A 19,342-nucleotide genomic window follows, 5' to 3' on the forward strand; every position below is an offset into this window, starting at 1 on the left:
ATCCTGGGGGATGGAGGCTCCTGTGGCACATTGTAGCAAGGAAGAAACACTTAAAACAGGCTCATAGTGTGTGGCAGATGGGTTTTGCCCCTTTATGCCAGCATAACAACACTGTGACACTGCACAGAACAACATAAAGAAAACACTTGGATGCTCATATTGTCCGTTACAAGCAAACCAAAACATCCAAAGATGATCAGAATATGAAACGCTGTCAGAAAAGATCCAAGTTTCCTCTTTAGTGTCGTACAGATGATCGTCAATGGCGGCTTTTTGTCGTTCAGCTACCGTAGTTTTCATGGCTGCTTTTGGCAAACAAACCTTGTCTCAGTCGATATCACCCTGATCTGACTCAAACTCCTTCAAAGAACCCCACTGCTCTATTCTGGGATGCTTGTGCGCATGTGTGATCAGCTCTGATTTCCAGAACTCTTTAAGTTTCTGGCTAATTAATTAGAGACACACAGGCTATTTTGGAAACTCCTAATCACACTAATCAAATTTGAGGTGCACGTGCACAGAGGATTAGGTAGTGTTGAGATGTTCTGCTGAATTACCGTATTCAAGCCATGGAGGGTTGATATCAACGCTGTATGGGAGGTTACGCAGAGTTCACCGGTCCGCTTGTCACACTTCCCTTCACACCTTGTCTCTTTGAATTCGCACGCACGCATGCGCACACGTACGCAATGTATACATCCACAGAATATATCACCCGAATGTTATCTTTCATCATCAATAGGAGGTAAAGTATTTAGATAATCTGGCACACACACACACACACACACACACACACACACACACACACACACACACACACACACACACACACACACACACACGCAATTTTCATGCCTTTCATACTTTTAAGTACCATAATGTAACACACACTGTTATATTTTAGCATAAAATGATACCAAACCAGGTCAGAGCGGATTCCTGTAGCTGCCACGTTATCTTCAAAATGTTAAATCTGGTGCATTTTTGCGAAGGTGTGACATTATCGTGATTTCCATATATTTGGAGGAGGCTGAGCTAAAGAGGGGTTTTTTGAGCGGTCTAAGCCGTAGAATGTGGGTAATTTGCATACAGCTAATGTGATATTCAGACAGGTCATCTCAGGTGGGAAGCAGGCTGGTGGAAAGTATTCCATCCCTGCAAACTATCTTTGAAGGCGAAGAGAAGCTCTTTGAAAAGGTGAGGTGAAATTACAGGTATTTTGAGAGGATGAAAGCGCCGACAGTAGAATCCAGGGAGAAGGTGTAGGAGGGGGAAAGATTGGTCTGCTTATTTTTCAGAGAAGAGATTTTTTTTGTCATCTTCCCCACCCACGTATATCTCTTTAGGGTCAGAGGCAGGATTCTTAGGGTGACTCATCACAGAAAAATAAACCAAAGACTTCCAAACTCATCTGGACTGTGGGAGAATCTCTACACTCACACACACACACACACACACACACACACACACACACACGGTTTCACATCCATAAGACTGTCTGTTTCCTATTGCTAATTAGCTTAGCTCAAACTCTGGTAGTGAAAGGGGAGCATTAACCTGACTCCCTCCACGTCCTCCTCGATGTATTGTGTAATGTTATGTTGCAAAACACAGTCAGATTCCTGTTATTCAGGCTTAAACTTGCTGCGTGCTCTTGAAATCATAGCTACTGTTTATTTTCCTCCAAAAAAGAAGGATACCCGCAAACATCACCTCCTGTCACTTAACTTCAACTGAAGGCTCAAACTGCATCATCTGAAGTTATCAGACAGCTTTTGTGGCGACTTTAAAATGCTTTTGTGCATCCTGCAACGTGAATATTCCCGTTACTCATGGGTAATCATAGGACCCTCTACATACTATCGAAATTTTAGATATCTACGCTGTTATCAAAAATATGCATTTACATTATTTGTTACGATCTAAATGAATTCCCTTCCCTGCGTAGCTGTACCACGAGGGTTTGCATGCCCTAGTTAGAGAAGGAATTTGTTCCTCTTCATGGTACAGCTGCTCTACCTGGATCCTGCAGGCATTTTAAAAGAGTGTTGCCCAGGAGAAACAATCTCAGATTGCCTGCCTCCCTTTTAATCGCTCACTTGCCTTCTCAGCATTTCATCCGTACTCCCCAGCGCGCGCATGCACACACACACACACACACACACACACACAGTTCGGTGCTCTGAAACCAGCAGCAACGCTCTGTGAGCAGGTCAATAGAAGTATCATTGCGTTGCTCTAATTGAGCCCCTGATGAGGGATTTCCTGAGAGCGCTGCCTTCAAGCCTGGATAAACAGGCTGCCTTGTGTGCATTCCTGATGCTGGTTACACAGTGTCAAAGTACAGTGTAGCCTAATTAATATTAAAATGCAGTGTGACTCCATTAAAATTTAAGATGCCTGATTTCAGCTTCCCCTAGCTGCATCACAATAAAAACGCTGCCATTTTGTCGACGTTTTGATGGTGAAGATCAGGTTCTGTTGCATCAGCGCGCCGGTATTTGTCGTTAGTTGCCTCCATCCTCGTCTGATCTCGCTCCTGATGCGTCAAAGGAAGGCGTGACCTCGCAATGTCTTAAAGTTGGGAATATTCACCTGACAGAGAGCCTGCGGAACCAGCAGGGCTTTGGAAAAACAACAGGCAACGGCAATGACAGGGAACAGCAGCATCTCAGACTTGAATAATTAATCCCTCAGAAATGCCAACACACATGCTGTGGGGGGTGGGGGGGGGGGGGGGGGGGCTGTGGGGGGGGGGGGGGGGGGGCTGCTGTGGCTCAGGTGTGTGGCGGTCTCCTTAGTGTTATCAATCTTATTGGCGTAATCCAATTCAGCTGTGGTGAACGTGGCAAAATGTCCATGATCAAGACGCTGAGCCCCACGAGCGGGTGCGAGATCATCGCTGCAAATGGTGAGTATGCAAAGAAAAAAAAAGAATTTAGGCTGTTTTTACCAGTAAATGTCTACTTGAATTCACAGTCAGATGATACTATTTGTTTTATTCTGAATGTTCTGGAAGCCCATCAGGTCTACAGTCGTTTGGTACCAGAGATGAGATTGTGGTCCACACCCAGATGTGACTCATCAGCACTTATAAATCCATCCAAGACTGTGAGGTCAGCAGTGATGAAAACAAGCACAATCCTGATCTTATGTAAAGTGTGTGTTCACTGATCCTCCCTTGGGAAACACCCTGGAAAGGACGGTGATATAAGAGGAAAACCTTACAGTTTTCACCGCAATGTTAGGAGAAGAAAGAACAAAAAGCCCATCATCACATGGGAAGACCTTAAATACCCTGACAACAAACTCCGTGGCAGCAGTGTGAAATCTCACAGTGCTGTCAATGACATCAGGACTGGATGAGCAGCCCTCCAACGCGTGATGCTAAAGTTAAATCATGCATGTCGTTTTAATCAGGGAGTGACCTCGCTGCAGTCACTGCAGAGAGGACACATGTCTGTCCTTGATTTACTGGGAAAAAGAAATCAGGGAGGCATGAAAAGACAGTCAGGTCATGTGTAATTATTTATCTCCAGCAGCTGAGAGGAAAAACGTCCTTCAGGAGACAATGAAAAATAGATTTTATGTCTCATGGCAGTAAAGACCGAAGCCCATGCTACCATTCAAAAAGACTGTGTGGTTTTGTGAAAATATTTAAATCTGGCTGCAGAATCCAGCCTTTATTTTAAACTTATTGGATTCTCTTTTTATACCTCTATTGACAAATCACTCCCCCATCCACAAAATCACGCGGCTGGATTCACAGAAAAACATTTGATTTGCAGAAACAAGCAGCTTTTTAGAATGAGAAGCAGCACATGGCCACACCTCACCGTCACTGGCTTGGTATGACTGGACTCATGCACTGGAGCAGAAGAGACCAGCTCCTGGAGCGCAATATGGATGCTTTTCAGACCCCAGGGATCCCCATGCGGGCTTTCTTCAGGAAGATGTGACTTCACTCCTGATTGATAGTGCAAACACGTGCAGGGATGTTCGATTTGATCTCATAATTACCCAATTTTAAAGTTCCATCCCAACATGCAGGCTCATCTGCGAGCGCAGGCTATAGTAGTGGAGCATGAACTGTGTAGGAGTGCGTGAAGCTCTCTCCTTGTAAGGATGTGGAGGAGATGGAGGGGGCCCCAGAGGCGCCAAATAGCCTTGATTCATGTTGCACTTTTGTATATATATTTATTTTCTAGCGGAATTAAATTATAGTGTCGTCTCTGGATCTTGTCTCTTTTGACTGCACATGTTGTGTTTACAAAGCCAAAAAAACTTCGGATCGCGGATGAAATTCCGGTCGTGCGTGCGTACGTGCGTGCGCCTCCGCCGAGTCGGTTTCAACCGGGCGGATCCTCGACAGAGCTCAGCCGGAGTGGGCTCTCTGATGAGGGTGTTTTCAGACAGAGATGTTCGTCTGTAGCTTGAACTTTGTGGAAATTGGTTGAATTTCCTGCAGCTTCGGGCTTTTTTTACGTTCTTCTCCACAGGCTCCGCGGTGAGTCCACTTGATTTTATCAGCAAAAACACTTTATGACGTTTGGAAACGCCGAGAAGGCAATTGAGGTCCCGAGTGTTTGTCCCCGACAGGTGGTTTGGGTGGAACTGAGCAAAAATAGCAAAAATATCATAGTTGGTGATTAAAAACGTTTGTTCTGCAGCCAGAGTCTTCTTTTTGAGATTCTTTTATCCTTATGGAAGCTGGAAATTTACTATACTGTAGGTCTTTTTGACATAAAGATAAATCAACCTCAGCTCACTAATGAGGCTGCCTAAATATTCTGCTCCACAGAAGACGTTTCTTCTTTACCAAACAGTTCCAAAAGGGGGTTTGTGTCTCGGTTTTACTTTATTTATGCTTTTAGGTGCAGTGTTGCAGGAATTGTGGCCATTTGGTGCCTTCACAACAAAAGCGTCTGGGATTATAATTATCAGACAACTCTCGGACAACTAAATGCTTCACTCTGTGCATATTTCATGGAATTTCCACATCAAACTCTGTTTACACTCTGACATTAAGGAGTTGGAGTTGGTAAAAAAAAAAAATTCATTACTCGGCATTCGATTTGTAAGAGAAATAAAAAGGGGAAACGAGGAGGAGGACGCTGCATTTACACCTTCACCTTTATTCACCCCTCCTGCCTTTAGTCTTTGCAGATGCTGGCTTCTTCATTTTTTAATTTGAAATAGTTTAGAAATAGTTTCGGATCAGATTTCCCAATGGCTCATTCGGAAGGTGAATTCTGTACTTCCATACCATGGTTACACTTTTTAAAACATTCCTAAACATTCCTAAGCTCCGTAGAGACGTCTCCTGTGAAGTCCCAGCCAGATAAGGACTATTTCCTGGATATCTCCTGAATTTAAAGGAACACTACTTGTCCTCAACAACTGAGCTGATCATTTTTGATTCCTCCGCTTCATTTCTCCAGGAAACATGGCATTCATTACAGGGTTCCTCATTTTGTGCACGCTCCAGGCTGCAGCCGCTCAGCGCGATAACGCTTATGGACCCAGGCCGGTACCGACTCCTCAGCATTGTAAGAGTGAGTCGCTTTCATTTTACTTGTCTTATTCTATATTTCCATTTAATACCAGAGGACGTGTTCCAATAAATCAATGTGCTCAGATCCCTCAGTGGAAGTACAACATTTATTGTTGTCTTTGTGTTCTGGCCCATTTCAACATTCACGATTAAGGTATTTAAAACAATAATAACTCAGGCCTCCCCTCTGTGGGTCCTTGAATCACTCCGTCATGTTCCTACCAGCACGAATGGATTTATGGACTTTATTTAATTAAAAAAAACAACAACCCATAAACAAGTAAGCAGTTCTTGCAGTTTGTTTTTTACCACTAGGTGGTGGCACATCTCACATGCCAGACCACCCACACAAACACACACATACACACACACACACACACGGTTTCATTTTTCGTTATTACATTTTAAATGTCTTTTTTATATCCTGGGCACAATATTCCACGGTTGGTGTTCAACTTTCAAATGATTTTAAAAGGACCGACCGACTTCCTGCAGCTTCCTCTTCTTCCTACGCATTTGGATGCTTCTCCTCTGGAAACAACCACCTACTTCTTCTCTTCTAATTGGCTAAAAATAAATGAAATCTCACGGGACAAGTTTTTGATTGAGGACTCAAAGTAAGCAGGAACTGGGGGATAAATCCTCAATAACGGGTCCTTTCTTCAGTGGTCATTTGGACAGAACTCCTTTGTCAGCCTAATTTCTATTTCTGCACTCTGGTGGAAAGTGAACAACACAGCTGCACACAACAGAACACACTGATCAGAGATCACAAAAACAAAATACTTCTGCAACTTTACTCTACTCTTGAAGGTTGTGCAATGAGTGCTGCTGCAGCCGGGAACCATTCCCTGTGTGTGCAGCACGTCCCACTCAGTGTCAGCTGCTCCAGCAACTTTTATTTAACCAGATATCAAATATGTAGGAATCACATCAAAGTCGTCATTTTCAGTATAAACAATAAAAAAGAAATGCCATCTGGATGTTTGTGATTCTTGGGCTCTAAATAAATTTGATTTGTTTTCCCTGATATGTCACTTTTAAATAAAACCGCACAATAAAGTAAAACAGGAGGAGCATATAGAATATAATAAGTGGGTGAGATCTACATTCTGCCTAGATTTTTTTTAAACTTTTGCCATCACTCCTCCCTCAGACATCATCAACTGCCCCATCAAGGTGTTCTTCACCATCGACACGTCAGAGACCATCGCCCTGCAGGAGTCTCCGCCTGGGAGTCTGGTGCAGAGCATCAAGGAGTTCACCAGGACCTTTGTCCAGAAGCTGTCTGATGAGGAATACAAGGGTCACATCCAGATCCGCTGGTCCATAGGTGGTCTGAACTTCTCCCAGACCAACTGGGTCTTCAGCCAGGTCACAAACAGGCAGAACTTCCTCAGGAACCTGGGCAAGGTCCGATACAAAGGAAAGGGCACCTTCACCGACTGCGCCATCAAGAACATGACCTTCGAAATGACAAACGACTACTCGGACACGAAGGCGGTCCATTTTGCGGTGGTTATCACCGACGGCCACGTGACAGGAAGTCCATGTGGAGGGATCAAGGCCATGGCGGAGAAGGCCAGAGAGCAAGGCATTCATATTTTCTCCGTGGCGGCATCCAGGAAGATCGATGAGTTGGGGATGAGGGAGATCGCCAGCTCTCCGGCCGAACTTTACCGCGATGACTACCTGGCTGTGGACATCGTGGACGGGCGACCGTCAATCAAGACCGAGTCCATCGATCGAATCATTAAAGCCATGGTGATCTGAAACTGTAGCGTTCACACTACATCCTGTTCTCCCAACATTCTCAAACTCCTTTCGCTCACGATATTTTTTCCCCCCTTTTCTCAGAAACATCAAGCCTTCTTACAGGTGCGAGAAATACGCTGTAATAACATCGTTATAACAGAGACGGATATTGTAATATTGCGTTGTTCTTCAGTGTTATCAACAGAAATGTTTGGAGACTCCAGGCGTCCCTGGACCAAAAGGACTTGCTGGTCCTAAAGTAAGCATCAAAGAGACAGAATCTTACCAAATCTGGAAATAATCTGGACCTGTGTGTGTACAGGAGCGCTGTACTGAGTTCTAGTCTTATTTCTAGGGTGTCAAAGGGGACAGAGGTACAGCTGGAGCCAAAGGTGTAAAGGGGAAACGGGTAGGTGTACAATTAAAGCATTCATAAAACTAATCTTTCAAAAGAAACTTTGCAGTGATGGAGGCCTTTTGTGTTTCAGGGAGACCCTGGCATTGAAGGTCCAATTGGGCGTCCCGGTCCAAAGGTTTGCGGACGATCATGCACGCTGTTGCCATCGCGCAGTTTTTTTAATTTCAAACCCTGAACGTGTGTTTTCTCCTGTGATGCAGGGAGCCGTTGGGTTGAGAGGGGACAAGGTGAGAGGTGACTCCGTATCTTCGCACTTTCGGGTTCTTCACTAATGCTGCTAAAGCAAATGATTTCACTTCTTCTGAACAGGGGGAAATTGGAGCCACTGGAACGAAGGTCAATAGCTCTTTAATTTATATGTTTTTAATTGTTTTTAATGAATCCGACTGCAATCACATAGTACTTGTTGACATCCAAACACTCAGGGTGCAGCTGGGACACCGGGCAGGGAAGGAGTAGATGGTCAGAAGGTGAGTCTTCATTCACCAGTGTGGGTAGCGTGCTGCGACTCAGCAGTTTTAACCCTCTGTTGGAACTCTCCAGGGTAAAATGGGGCGAATCGGGACGCCTGGTTGCAAAGGAGATCCAGGTGACAAAGTAAGTCCTCTTAAGTGACCGTGGCTCGGCCACATCTGGGCATCAGCTTTAATCACAATCCTGCGCGTGGTTAACGGCTCGAACCCCATTATTTTTGTCTCTAAAAGGGACCAAATGGATTTGCTGGAGATGTCGGTGAAACCGGTGCGCCTGGTGAGGCAGGAAAAAAGGTCTGTGTGAAATGTCGGATAATGTGAGTCTCCGTCCTGAACGCCAACATTAGCCTTAAAGCTCAGAAACGAACATTATGGCCCTTCAGGTCAAACCGTATTACTAGTTTATCCTGAGGGAAAAGCAGAAGATTAAACGTGCAGCATTACCAGTCTCAACTTTAACTGTCATGCATGTATATTTTCATGAGCTATATACTATTACGTAAACACGTCTGTCTGTCTGTCTCTGTCCATCCGTCTGTGTCTGTCTAGGGTGACTCGGGCTACCCCGGAAAGTCTGGCCCCCCTGGTTCTCTAGGTGATACGGGCGCAAAGGTAAACTTTGCATTAACAGTGAAAGACAAAAGCAAAGTTTGTGAAAATAAATAATCAGGAGTAATGTCACTACATATAATAAATTAATCTCGGTTTCTTAGGGTGAAACTGGATATCCTGGAAGTCCAGGCCCCGAGGGAGTAAAAGGAGATAAGGTTCTTTCCCTTTTTTTTTTCTTCATTTAATTCTAAATGAGTATCGGTGATGATTCTGAGATAAAGCTCTGTTAACAGGGGTCTCCTGGATTGGCTGGAGCAGACGGCGAGAGGGTATTTCAGAGAATTTGTATTAGCACTTTAAAAAATGGTTGTCATTTTTGGAATTTTGCCCATGTGTTATTATCTCATTGACTGTTACTAGGGAAGGAGAGGAAATGCTGGAAAAAAGGGAACACCAGGACCTCGGGGACCCAGAGGAGCCAAAGTAAACTCAGCACTCAATAAGCCGGAACAGAAACTGAAGCTTAGACACATTATTTCAAGTTTTCTTATACATATATGTATAAAAAGTGGGGTTGTTTTACTGAGAGCAGCTGACGTTTATGAATGACAAAAGCAAATCTCTTTCTAAAATATGACTCAACTCTGTATCGAAGTGTGACACGGAAGGATTACTCTTCTGTTCTGATCCAAAAATGGACCAGAAGACACTTGTCCCTGTTTGTATAGCATAATCACTCAGTTTGCTGTTACAGTATTTCAGATCCACCTACGTGTGTTAATGGACCTCTGAGTCCTGACATGCTCCTTTATTTCTTTAAGGGGGAACGAGGCTCCGTGGGAGGCAGAGGTCAGCCTGGGTTAGCTGGACTCAAGGGTACAAAGGTGAGGCAGCCTCTCCGTGGGAGGATTCAGCTTGAAAAGAACTCACATGATCCTTTCAAACCTGTTGTTGGGGCGTATTTACTGCCTGTCCTGCCAAAACATTAAAAGCTGAGTCTTATCCTATAAAGACCACTTCCTGGAGAAGCGCTGTTTTTATCTGTCTGGCTGTTCAGTGTTCTGCCAAATTCACATCAGTAAATTCAATTTGATGTCTGTGAGTGTGTGAAACACCGTTTCTCTGTTACTCTCTGTCCTGCAGGGAGCCCAGGGGCTTCCAGGTCCGAGGGGTCAGCCAGGAGAAGCAGGGGACCCTGGAGCAAATGTGTGTTGCTTTTAAGATCCAAACCATCCATGGTGAAAACTCTCCTATCAAGGTCTTTGCACAGCGGACAGGACGCTCTTTTAAAGTCACACTTGTGCTCGCAGGGCACTGCAGGAACCCTTGGAGATTCTGGATTAAGGGGAGACCCCGGACCCCCTGGACCAAAGGTTCTGTCCAGTAATGCGATCAACTTCAACACTGAATGTGTAGCAACTGCATTTTCTTTACTTTTCTTCCAAAGGGAGACCACGGAAGAGCTGGATTTAACTATCCTGGAGCCAGAGGACCGACGGTATGATTTCTCTTCAGATCTCAGTAACTTCACCATGTTGGCACACGTGTGACTGCAGCGGCTGTGGTTCCGCAGGGGGACAGAGGGGACCCAGGGAGAAGAGGACCCAGGGGGAGCAGAGGGGAGTGCGGGGCCAAAGGAGAACCTGGAGATAAAGGAACCCCAGGAGAGCCTGTACGATTAATCTAACTGCTTCATATCCAAACAGATGTGCGAGTTTAAAGTGGAGAAATGCACACTATCTGCTTGAAAAATGACTTTTTTGAAAGCACAAAATGATCCATCGTTGTAATCGTCGCTGCACGGTAAACAGAAATATAATCATTTTCTTTTTTTTCGACAGTAGGTCTACAGTAAAAACAGCCTGTAAAAAGAAAAAATACTAACAAAAGGAGCGACTTAATAGAAAAACATCTTTTCTGCGTAGGGGGAACCTGGTGAGCTGGGAGGGCCGGGAGGGAGAGGTCCCAGAGGGGATCCAGGACCTGATGTAAGCTGCAGCACCACTGCTCACATAATGTGTTGACCACACTTGGATATTTGAGATCCGGTTTCATTGTTTCGCGTGTGCGTTTTCAGGGGGAACCAGGACCCGTGGGGGACCCCGGGCTCACGGTGAGTCATCTTTCAAAAGCAGAAGTTTTAATACTCAAATAATTATGTTTCCTTGGCTGCATTGAGTGGCGCTGTACGTGTCACTGCAGGAATGTGATGTCATGACATACATGAGGGAGACGTGTGGTTGCTGTGGTGAGCGAATATCACAGATCAGACGCAGCTTTTCCTGTGTTTTTGAACACGCTGAACCCGTTTTTGTCCTTTCTCTCAGATTGCGAGAAGCACTGCGGAGCTCTGGATATCGTATTTGTAATTGATAGCTCGGAGAGCGTCGGCCTGACAAACTTTACCCTGGAAAAGAACTTTGTTATCAACACTATCAACAGGCTGGGATCTATGGCCATTGACCCGATGGCAACAACGGGTACAGTGGAGTTCAGACTTCCCTGCAAATCCTTCCACAGACACAGCACTGATGACAAGAACTATACTCTGCCAGAGAGGATTAAACATTTCTAAAGATTTAACTTGTAAATCGCTTGTTGAATATACAGTTGGATGTAAATATTTGGACAGGAATCCATTTGCGGATGGCACTATTCATCAGCACTGTCGCTTTGAGGCAGCCCTGTTTCCAGTTAACCCTACTTTTTGACACAACACTTAACCACCAGGATGTGATAAAATTATTTAGCTGTTGCATCCGTCCTCCAGGATTTCTCTATATTTTACAACACTTGCGCGCACTTTTCTCTAAAGTGTGGCAACAAATAAAAACTGCCCTAAATTTGAACATTTACTTTGCCTTTTTTAGGAACACGAGCTGGAGTCGTGCAGTTCAGTCACAACGGGACCTTTGAGGCCGTTCGGCTCGATGACCCCAACATAAATTCCATGTCTGCCTTCAAAGCGGCGGTGAAGAGGCTGCAGTGGATCGCCGGGGGGACGTTCACGCCTTCGGCCCTTAAGTTTGCCTATGATAATCTCATCAGAAACAGCAAGAGAGCCCGAGCCAAGGTCTCTGTGGTGGTGATCACCGACGGGCGGTTTGACCCGCGGGACGATGAAGACCTGCTCAAGTACCTGTGTGAAGACACCAACGTGGTGGTGAACGCCATCGGGGTGGGCGACATGTTTAAGAAGCAGCAGGATGATGAAATCTTGGGGTCCATTGCGTGCAACAAGAAGGAACGCGTGACTGCGATGAGGCATTACAGCGACTTGGTGGCTGAAGACTTCATAGAGATGATGGAGACCGTCCTGTGTCCTGGTAAGACGGTACCGGCATGCCCGTTCAGATCTGAACTGATGGACTAACCAGTGCTTTATTTAACCTCCAGAACCAGAGATCGTTTGTCCGGATCTCCCCTGCAAACAGGGTAGGTTTTATTGAGCTGTATCTCTACCCAGTCTCACAGCGGTACCGTTGTACCTGTGCAGTAACCCGTTTCTCATTTCAGAACCACACGTAGCTTCGTGCGTCGAGCGGCCGGTGGATTTGGTATTCCTACTTGATGGTTCGGAGCGCCTTGGGCTGAATAACCACCGGTACATCCTCGAGTTTGTGCAGGAGGTTTCGGACAGACTGGTATTAGCAAACAGCAGGACTGATCGTAAGCGTGCCCGCTTGGCGCTGGTAGAGTTTGGGAAGGAGGATGAGACCCAAGTGGCCTTCCCACTGACACACAACCGCACCGCCATCTCTGAGGGGACGGCCCTGTTGCGTTATTTAGATTCTTCTTCAAGCGTCGGGCCTGCAATCTTCCACACCATTGACAAAATCTTGGGAAAGGGACCGACTCGCAAGACGAGACGCAACGTGGAGATTTCTTTTGTTTTCATCACTGACGGCTTCACTGACAGCAGAAACCTGGAGGAGGCCGTCAGCGCCATGCGCGGGGCACAGGTTGTCCCCACCGTGATAGCCACAGGAAATGATGTCGACGAAGAGGTCTTAATCAAGCTGGCCATGGGCGACCAGGATGCCATCTTCAAAACAAAAGACTTCTCCGATCTGTCTCAGTCAGCTTTGTTCGACCGGTTCATCCAGTGGGTATGCTGAAGACACACCACACAGATGTGAACAGCAACTGGTGCCATTGCTTTTATACAGGACATACTGGATTACTATAATTCTACTGTGCACTGTACAATTTACAAACGATATTACATCAGATGTCAGTAACACTATATTGCTCTGTGTGGTTACACAAAAACAAACAAGACCACTCTTCCACTAGCGAGATTTACTGATTGCAGACAATAAACCTACAGTCTGTTGGACACCTTGGTACAGTCTCTTCTTTGAGTTGAATGAAAATCACATAAAATCCTCAAATTTTGTAAAAAAAAATTAACAGTATTTTAACAAACAAGGCAAAGAAAAAACCTAAACCTCCACAATCAGTGCTGTTGAATTCTTGACAAAATGATTAAACTTTACCAAATGTAGTCAGACATCGACAAAGCCTGTCAGCAACTATGCAGTGCGTGTCAAGTCAGTCGTCTCCAAGCGGGGGGGTAGATAGGAGGACGGATGAGCTGATTTTGGATGGATTCTGGATGTGCTCCATGGCTAAATTCTTCTCACGTCTTTGCGCTCTCACCACCTCCTTTCCTACATCATATCCAGCTGCAGAGGAAGAGACAAAACAGGATCAAAGACCAGGGAGTCAGCATGAAAGATCTCAGGAGGTCATGCACGTTATCAATCACTCGCACTTAAACATTGTGCAAGAAGTAGGGCACATCCATTTACTTTCTGTCTCTTTCACACACTCGTGCATGTAGACACGTATATAAATCCTAGAAACATACCAAGTCATCAACATCTCCAATGTCTTCAACTGGTGGTGGGGCTACTTCCTCTTTCTTCTCCTCAGCAACCAGAAACTAGTAGACAGAACATGTCGGTAGGTAACAGACTCAGGATCAAATAAAAAGGCTTCCTTCCTCTAGGTTACCTGATTGGCTTCGGCTCGGGATATTGCACTTGATTCAACCTCGTCCTTGCTGATCAGTGTCAAACCATCTATGAATCATGGTAAAAAGTGACTTGGCAACAGTTCAGTGAAACATCAATCAGCTGCTTTGTTCTGCATTCAATTACGCACAAGCATAATCTGATCTCAGGAGGACTGATTTTAACATTGTAAAGCTCTGACTCAGCGTTGCGAGCTGTCCTCAAGGGGTATGTTGGCCTCCTCTTGCTGCATACTTTTCTTTATACTGTTGGGTTGCTCCCACACTAGAGTATGTATGTGTCTTTATTGTGCAGAATCGGTTTGAGGAAATCCACATTCATTCTGCTGACCTCTTGGGATGTGTCCTATTCTGCACGTTGCATCTAGACTGCAGATATAAACTTTAACATACCTTGACTGAGCAGGTCCCAGAAGACTTCCAGTTGCCTGTTTGTGATGCTTCCTTTCAGCGACTGCAGGTAGTTATTGTACAGATCTGCGTTCGCCAGCTGAAAGAAAAACAACTATAAATTCCGTTTCTCTTCATTTTTGAGGTCAACATTTAGACACTGAAATCGGGAAGAAGTGAGATCCAGTTTCGAGAAAAGAACCAGATTTGTTTTTTTGGTTTTTTTTAAATCTTCCAAAGCTGACTCACAGTCTCCATGGTAAATTCAAAACAACTTTCTGTGGTCTATTATCTCAACATGACTTCACACAGCCACCTCACACCAGCTTGCCTACATGGGAGTGTAAAGGAATGGGTTACCTTTACTGACTGTTCTCTAAAAGCTTGGATACCGGTGATGCTTTTCATGTAGTACTGCGTGTTCCTGTTGCTAAGCAACTGCTCAATCCTTTGAATGAGCTGCTGACAGACTGAGGAGGACAACAGGGTCACCACAACCAAGACAAAAGACAATAAATGCAACAGCAAGTGCTGAACAGGACTCATAAAACTCAACAAAACAGACACAAAAGGAAGATGAGGAAAAGAGAACCTCACCCTCTCCAAATGGAATACGCTTCTGCTTAACCAGAACACGGAAATCTCGGGCCGGCTCCACACTTCCCACCTGGGTAAATGTTTAAAAAATATGTTTATTGGAAATTTTAAAGCATGTCTGATCAAAAAGCAACTAGGGTTTGTTTGTTTTTTGCCCCAAACAGCTGCTTTTAACAAAATAAAATCATTGTTTCGATGACAATAATGGATTCCACCTCTCTAAAATCTCACCGAAGTGACAGTTCCTTCAGTGATGTTTGCCAAATTATATTCCTCCTCCTCCTCTTCTAGTTTTGCTTTCTTGCCATCTGGTTCCCCAGAGCTGTTAATGGCAAAGGGTGTGACTGAAAATGCTGAAAATAGTTTATTCTTCTAATCAAAACTGTTCTGTACACATACCAGACACAACACATGACAAGTTTATAAAAGCACTCCACATGCTTTTTATCAAGAGAACATTTAAGACACGAAGATTTCTCTGCACATGACTAACAGCAGTGTGATGGTCATGGACAAAGCTGCATTCTAAATCAAACTTACTCTTTGCCAAATATCTCAGCACTGGTTTTCACATTCTTTTTCTTCTCCACTTCTGTGAGTGGGAACACCCTCTTCAGCTCCTCTAGTGGAGCTTGGCAACGTTCATTAATGACATCAGGGCGTTCAAGAATGGCCTTCAGCCACGGCTCCATGGGGGGAAGAGGAGTGCCGGGATTCACTGCTCGATGATGCAGACACTGGAAGACAGCTTGCATTGAGAGAGAAATCTAGGATGAAACTGAACAGACCAGATGTGACCTGTAGTCATCGGGCACCTGAGAGCTCTATTATGCCATAATTCTACCTGGGGTAATGTGACACAACAGAACACAAGACAGGACTGACACAGCTTAATCTTTGAATACATACTGAGCTCCAGTACCTGGAAAAGTCTCTGGAAGTCAGGGTTGGGGATGTGGTGGGGCTTGAAAATGTCCTTTGGCTTTTCTTCGTCACCTTCCTCCACCAACATCATGGAGTCAATGAGACTGTCCACAGCAGTCAACTGAGCATCTAGAGAAATCAGGTGGAGGCAAACAACCTTACAGGGTTAACCAGACAGTTCTTGGAACTAAGATCGACAACCTTGAAAATGATAAGCAAAAACATGGTACCTGTGGGGGTGATCTTCTTGTTGTTTTCAAGAGAAGGAAATGAAAACTGTCTAAGGTCTTCCATGAAGGGCAGCTGGATATACATCAGACACTATTGATAAGAGAGACATATTTGGACTGTTCCACCTGGCACATTATACTGAATACTACAGTTTGAGCAGAAGAGCAAGATGAGACCTCATATTGCTGTTTAACACATGGGAAAGCTGCTCCTATTTGAGGGTTGCAGCGCCGGTCGTAGGCATAACGCACAATGGCCACCATCTGAAGCTCATGCAGTGCTCTGATGAGAGCGGATAGGGCGACCCCAGCATGCTGCTCAGAGGAAAGAGCAGTAGCGACAGGTCAGCATCACCAGGGACTCACCAACAACGTGCAGAGGCTGCCTATTCTCACCTCATCATCTTTGGCAGCGAAGATTTTTATGACTTGATTTCCTATGAACTGGTGGCGTTGCACCTTGAGACAGATGGTTTAGCTCTGTTTAAAGTTTGCATAAATTGAAATTTGCTTTACTAAAAGACCATTTGCATAACATAAATACAGTACCAGGTTCTGTTTGGTGAAGCCAAGAACAGCAAAGCACTTCCCATCATGCTTGTATTTCATCTGCTCTTGATCCACTTTGGAGAATGGAACTATATCACTACCATAGCGAAAACCTAAGAAAAAAGGGTTTTAATTAAAATGTAAGATGTACAAAAGTATGAATCCTCCAGTTCAATAGGTGTCTTACCTTGGATTGTTTCATCCACTTGTACCTCTGTCTCATTGTCGTCATCCAGACAGTACACTGTTACTCTTTTTACATCTTCTTGCCGGTTGCTTTGAGCATCAACTGTTTTCCAAGTTTTCTTTAATTTCTCTTGCATGACCTTGAAAAAAGGTATTTGTGGATTAGAAAATGAGCTTTACTGGCAAAAGCTTTGTGATGATTGTGGAGCTGTATGTTGACAATTTATAATGGTAATATTTTTATAGGATGATGTAATATAAACCATAAGTAAATGCAAAAAAAACTAGAATTATTATCAACTACATATGGTATACGGAAGTAGGTAACAATCAAAATCTAATCTGATGTTTTTTAATTGTGTACATTTAAAAAGTATATTTTGTGGCCACAGGGGGGCGCTAAACAACCGAGGTAAGGTACATTTTATGATACAAGTTTGTAGTAAACGGTGTACTATATGTTCATTTGGTGCACTTCTAATTAACCTACTGCTTTGTATCCAACAATACGGATGGATAAACAGCTGCCAACAGTCAACTGACAGGGCCAGGCCATGGGTCTCCTCTCAATTTGCTTGAACATGCACAGCTGCTCAATTGCATTCCTACATCATGAGTGGAGCACAGAGCAAGCCAAGAAAAACAATATAACAACAGAAGTAACTACTTTGAATATAGAAATATTTCCAGAACTCAGAGAAGGAAAATATGTAATACATAAGAAATCCTTTTCATAACTTGGTTAATAAATGGACACCAACCTGAAGGTGTAAATTTGACTCAGGCCATCATCTTCATCGAGGCTCAACATGATGTGCTTCATCATATCCAGGCCTTCTTTCTGTTCCCTTGACAAACCTTTGCCCATACCATGGTGACCAGGGTCACTTATTGGTCCATCTCCTCCACTCTCTTCTTTGTCCCCCACAGGAAAAGGTAAACTTAAATGTAGGATGGAGAATACACTGTAAAAATTTAGCTTTCTATATTGAAGTTACAAGTAGTACAAGAACTTTTTCTAAAGACCGATTTGACTTTAAGGAGCCCGCATGCCATTTGAAACATTAAAAAACGTTAAAAAAAACATTTTGACTGTCTTTTATGAACTTTTGTGGTTGCAGACAGGTAACAGAATCATTGTTTTTATGCTCAAACTCAAATTTACAGCTATTGTATAACCTAAATTTCAATACTAATTATACGGTTTGCTGTTTTTAATATGTAACAGCCAACTTTAACATTGCTATCTTTGCTAATTTTACTGCACCTTTGTAATCATGTCAAAATAATTTATAGAGATCAAGAATCCTTTAACAAAATGCGCGTTACATTGAAACCATCTATGGGCCTGTAAATGAAATGTATCATTAGTTTAAAAGAACAACCCAAAACATTTTAGTTACTGGTGTCTTACAAAAATTGGAGAGTGATGTCTGCCTTTTTTAGGTTTTCAATAATAATATCCAGTTGGTCTGAGCTGGCCTGAATGTTGAGGTCGGTCAGCAGGACTATGTTGAGACGGTCATACTTCTTTCCTCTGAAAAGAAACCCCAACATCTTTGAGTTAATCAATAGTACCCTAATTAAATACCGAAGGTTTTTGTCCTGTTAATAAAAGTAATACAGTACTTTATTTCTGTTTGGAGGAGATCCATAGAGACAACAAGAGCATCCATCCCTGTAAATCAACAATTAAGGAGCTAACATGTACACTCTGTAAACACTTTAAAAGATTAATCACAAAGTCATCATCCATCAGCCATCCATTACAAATGCATTGCTATGCATTGCATTGTAACTTCAAATAAACATTCAAAAAACTGAGGGCATAAAGGTGCAGTTAGGTTAGTGTGCTAAAATTTCTGTGTTTAAATACTGTAACACAAATTAAAAAAAGGATACAATCAGCCTGCTGATTTTCTGGTTGGAGCTGATTCTGTATTTCCTCGAGAAGTTCAAAGTCAGGAACCATGAGCTGACGGAATACAGTGATGTTCTCATACTGGCCATCTTGGTGCAGAGGATTTTTGGTAGAGTCCGTTCCGAATAGAACTAAACCCAGTTCATCCTTACTCTCTGCAAAAACCTAACAAACGACATTCTCGTTGTAGACATTATTATTAATTATAATTATAGTGGTTGCAACAGTTTTACCTGACGCTGGACGAATTTCTGAATTATTTTTTTGGCATCTTCAAAAGGGGCCTCTTCACCCGGGGCAGAATTGGACATGGAAAATCCAACATCCATGCACAATACTAATGCTGACTGCACAAAGCAAACACAAGATTTCAATAAGATCCAATGTATTCGAATCGTGCTGGACGACTGGAAGACACGTTTAAGATGCTCTGGCGTGGCTTAATGTAACCCTGATCAAACTTTTTATTAGTTTGTTAATAATCTTAGCAGTTCTGTTTCATTTTTAAGACGTCAACACGCACCAACATGTTGAAAATCGCAAGTCAATAAATGTATTCGAAACTCGATGAGTTAATTTTTCTCGTAAATAATGTTTTGATTATCAATTGAAATAAAATCATCCAACAACACAGAAAACAAGGATATATGATAAAAATGAAAGACAAGTATGTAAGTACTTACTCTGGCTCTTGCCATCTTATTTCCCTCGTCCAACAACTCGGGTGTACCTCTGTTATGGCTCCGGGATGAAAC

At 43.6% G+C, this 19,342-nt stretch overlaps 2 protein-coding genes across 3 annotated transcripts; one reads left to right on the plus strand and one right to left on the minus strand.

The window, feature by feature from the left end:
• The first annotated feature begins 4,334 nt into the window (after positions 1-4,334).
• On the plus strand, positions 4,335-13,098 carry LOC101062524 (collagen alpha-2(VI) chain-like). 2 transcript variants are annotated; one of them, XM_011610636.2, is made up of 28 exons: positions 4,335-4,507; positions 5,442-5,549; positions 6,711-7,318; positions 7,412-7,432; positions 7,503-7,568; positions 7,665-7,718; positions 7,798-7,842; positions 7,928-7,954; positions 8,037-8,063; positions 8,153-8,197; positions 8,271-8,324; positions 8,432-8,494; positions 8,750-8,812; positions 8,914-8,967; positions 9,046-9,081; positions 9,173-9,235; positions 9,574-9,636; positions 9,896-9,958; positions 10,063-10,125; positions 10,200-10,250; positions 10,326-10,424; positions 10,678-10,740; positions 10,830-10,865; positions 10,955-11,000; positions 11,080-11,232; positions 11,623-12,078; positions 12,149-12,187; positions 12,269-13,098. In XM_011610636.2, the coding sequence occupies exons 2-28, from the start codon at positions 5,447-5,449 to the stop codon at positions 12,868-12,870; spliced, it is 3,063 nt and encodes a 1,020-aa protein (XP_011608938.2). In that variant the 5' UTR covers positions 4,335-4,507; positions 5,442-5,446; the 3' UTR covers positions 12,871-13,098. The 2 variants fall into 2 exon arrangements, with proteins under 2 accessions (XP_011608938.2, XP_011608933.2); XM_011610631.2 differs by having other exon boundaries at positions 4,336-4,507; positions 5,442-5,555.
• Positions 13,041-19,337, minus strand: xrcc5 (X-ray repair complementing defective repair in Chinese hamster cells 5). The gene is made up of 21 exons (XM_003961983.3): positions 19,271-19,337; positions 18,821-18,934; positions 18,569-18,752; positions 18,296-18,344; positions 18,081-18,203; positions 17,428-17,607; positions 17,157-17,271; positions 16,668-16,806; positions 16,481-16,593; positions 16,328-16,390; positions 16,109-16,246; positions 15,932-16,022; positions 15,700-15,830; positions 15,318-15,514; positions 15,009-15,099; positions 14,778-14,847; positions 14,541-14,650; positions 14,184-14,280; positions 13,772-13,839; positions 13,626-13,700; positions 13,041-13,440 (listed from the first exon to the last, which is right to left on the minus strand). The coding sequence occupies exons 1-21, from the start codon at positions 19,283-19,285 to the stop codon at positions 13,426-13,428; spliced, it is 2,178 nt and encodes a 725-aa protein (XP_003962032.2). The 5' UTR covers positions 19,286-19,337; the 3' UTR covers positions 13,041-13,425.
• Positions 19,338-19,342: the final 5 nt, after the last annotated feature.

The sequence above is a fragment of the Takifugu rubripes genome, chromosome 1, assembly GCF_901000725.2.
Source record: "Takifugu rubripes chromosome 1, fTakRub1.2, whole genome shotgun sequence".
Taxonomy (NCBI): Eukaryota; Metazoa; Chordata; class Actinopteri; order Tetraodontiformes; family Tetraodontidae; genus Takifugu; species Takifugu rubripes.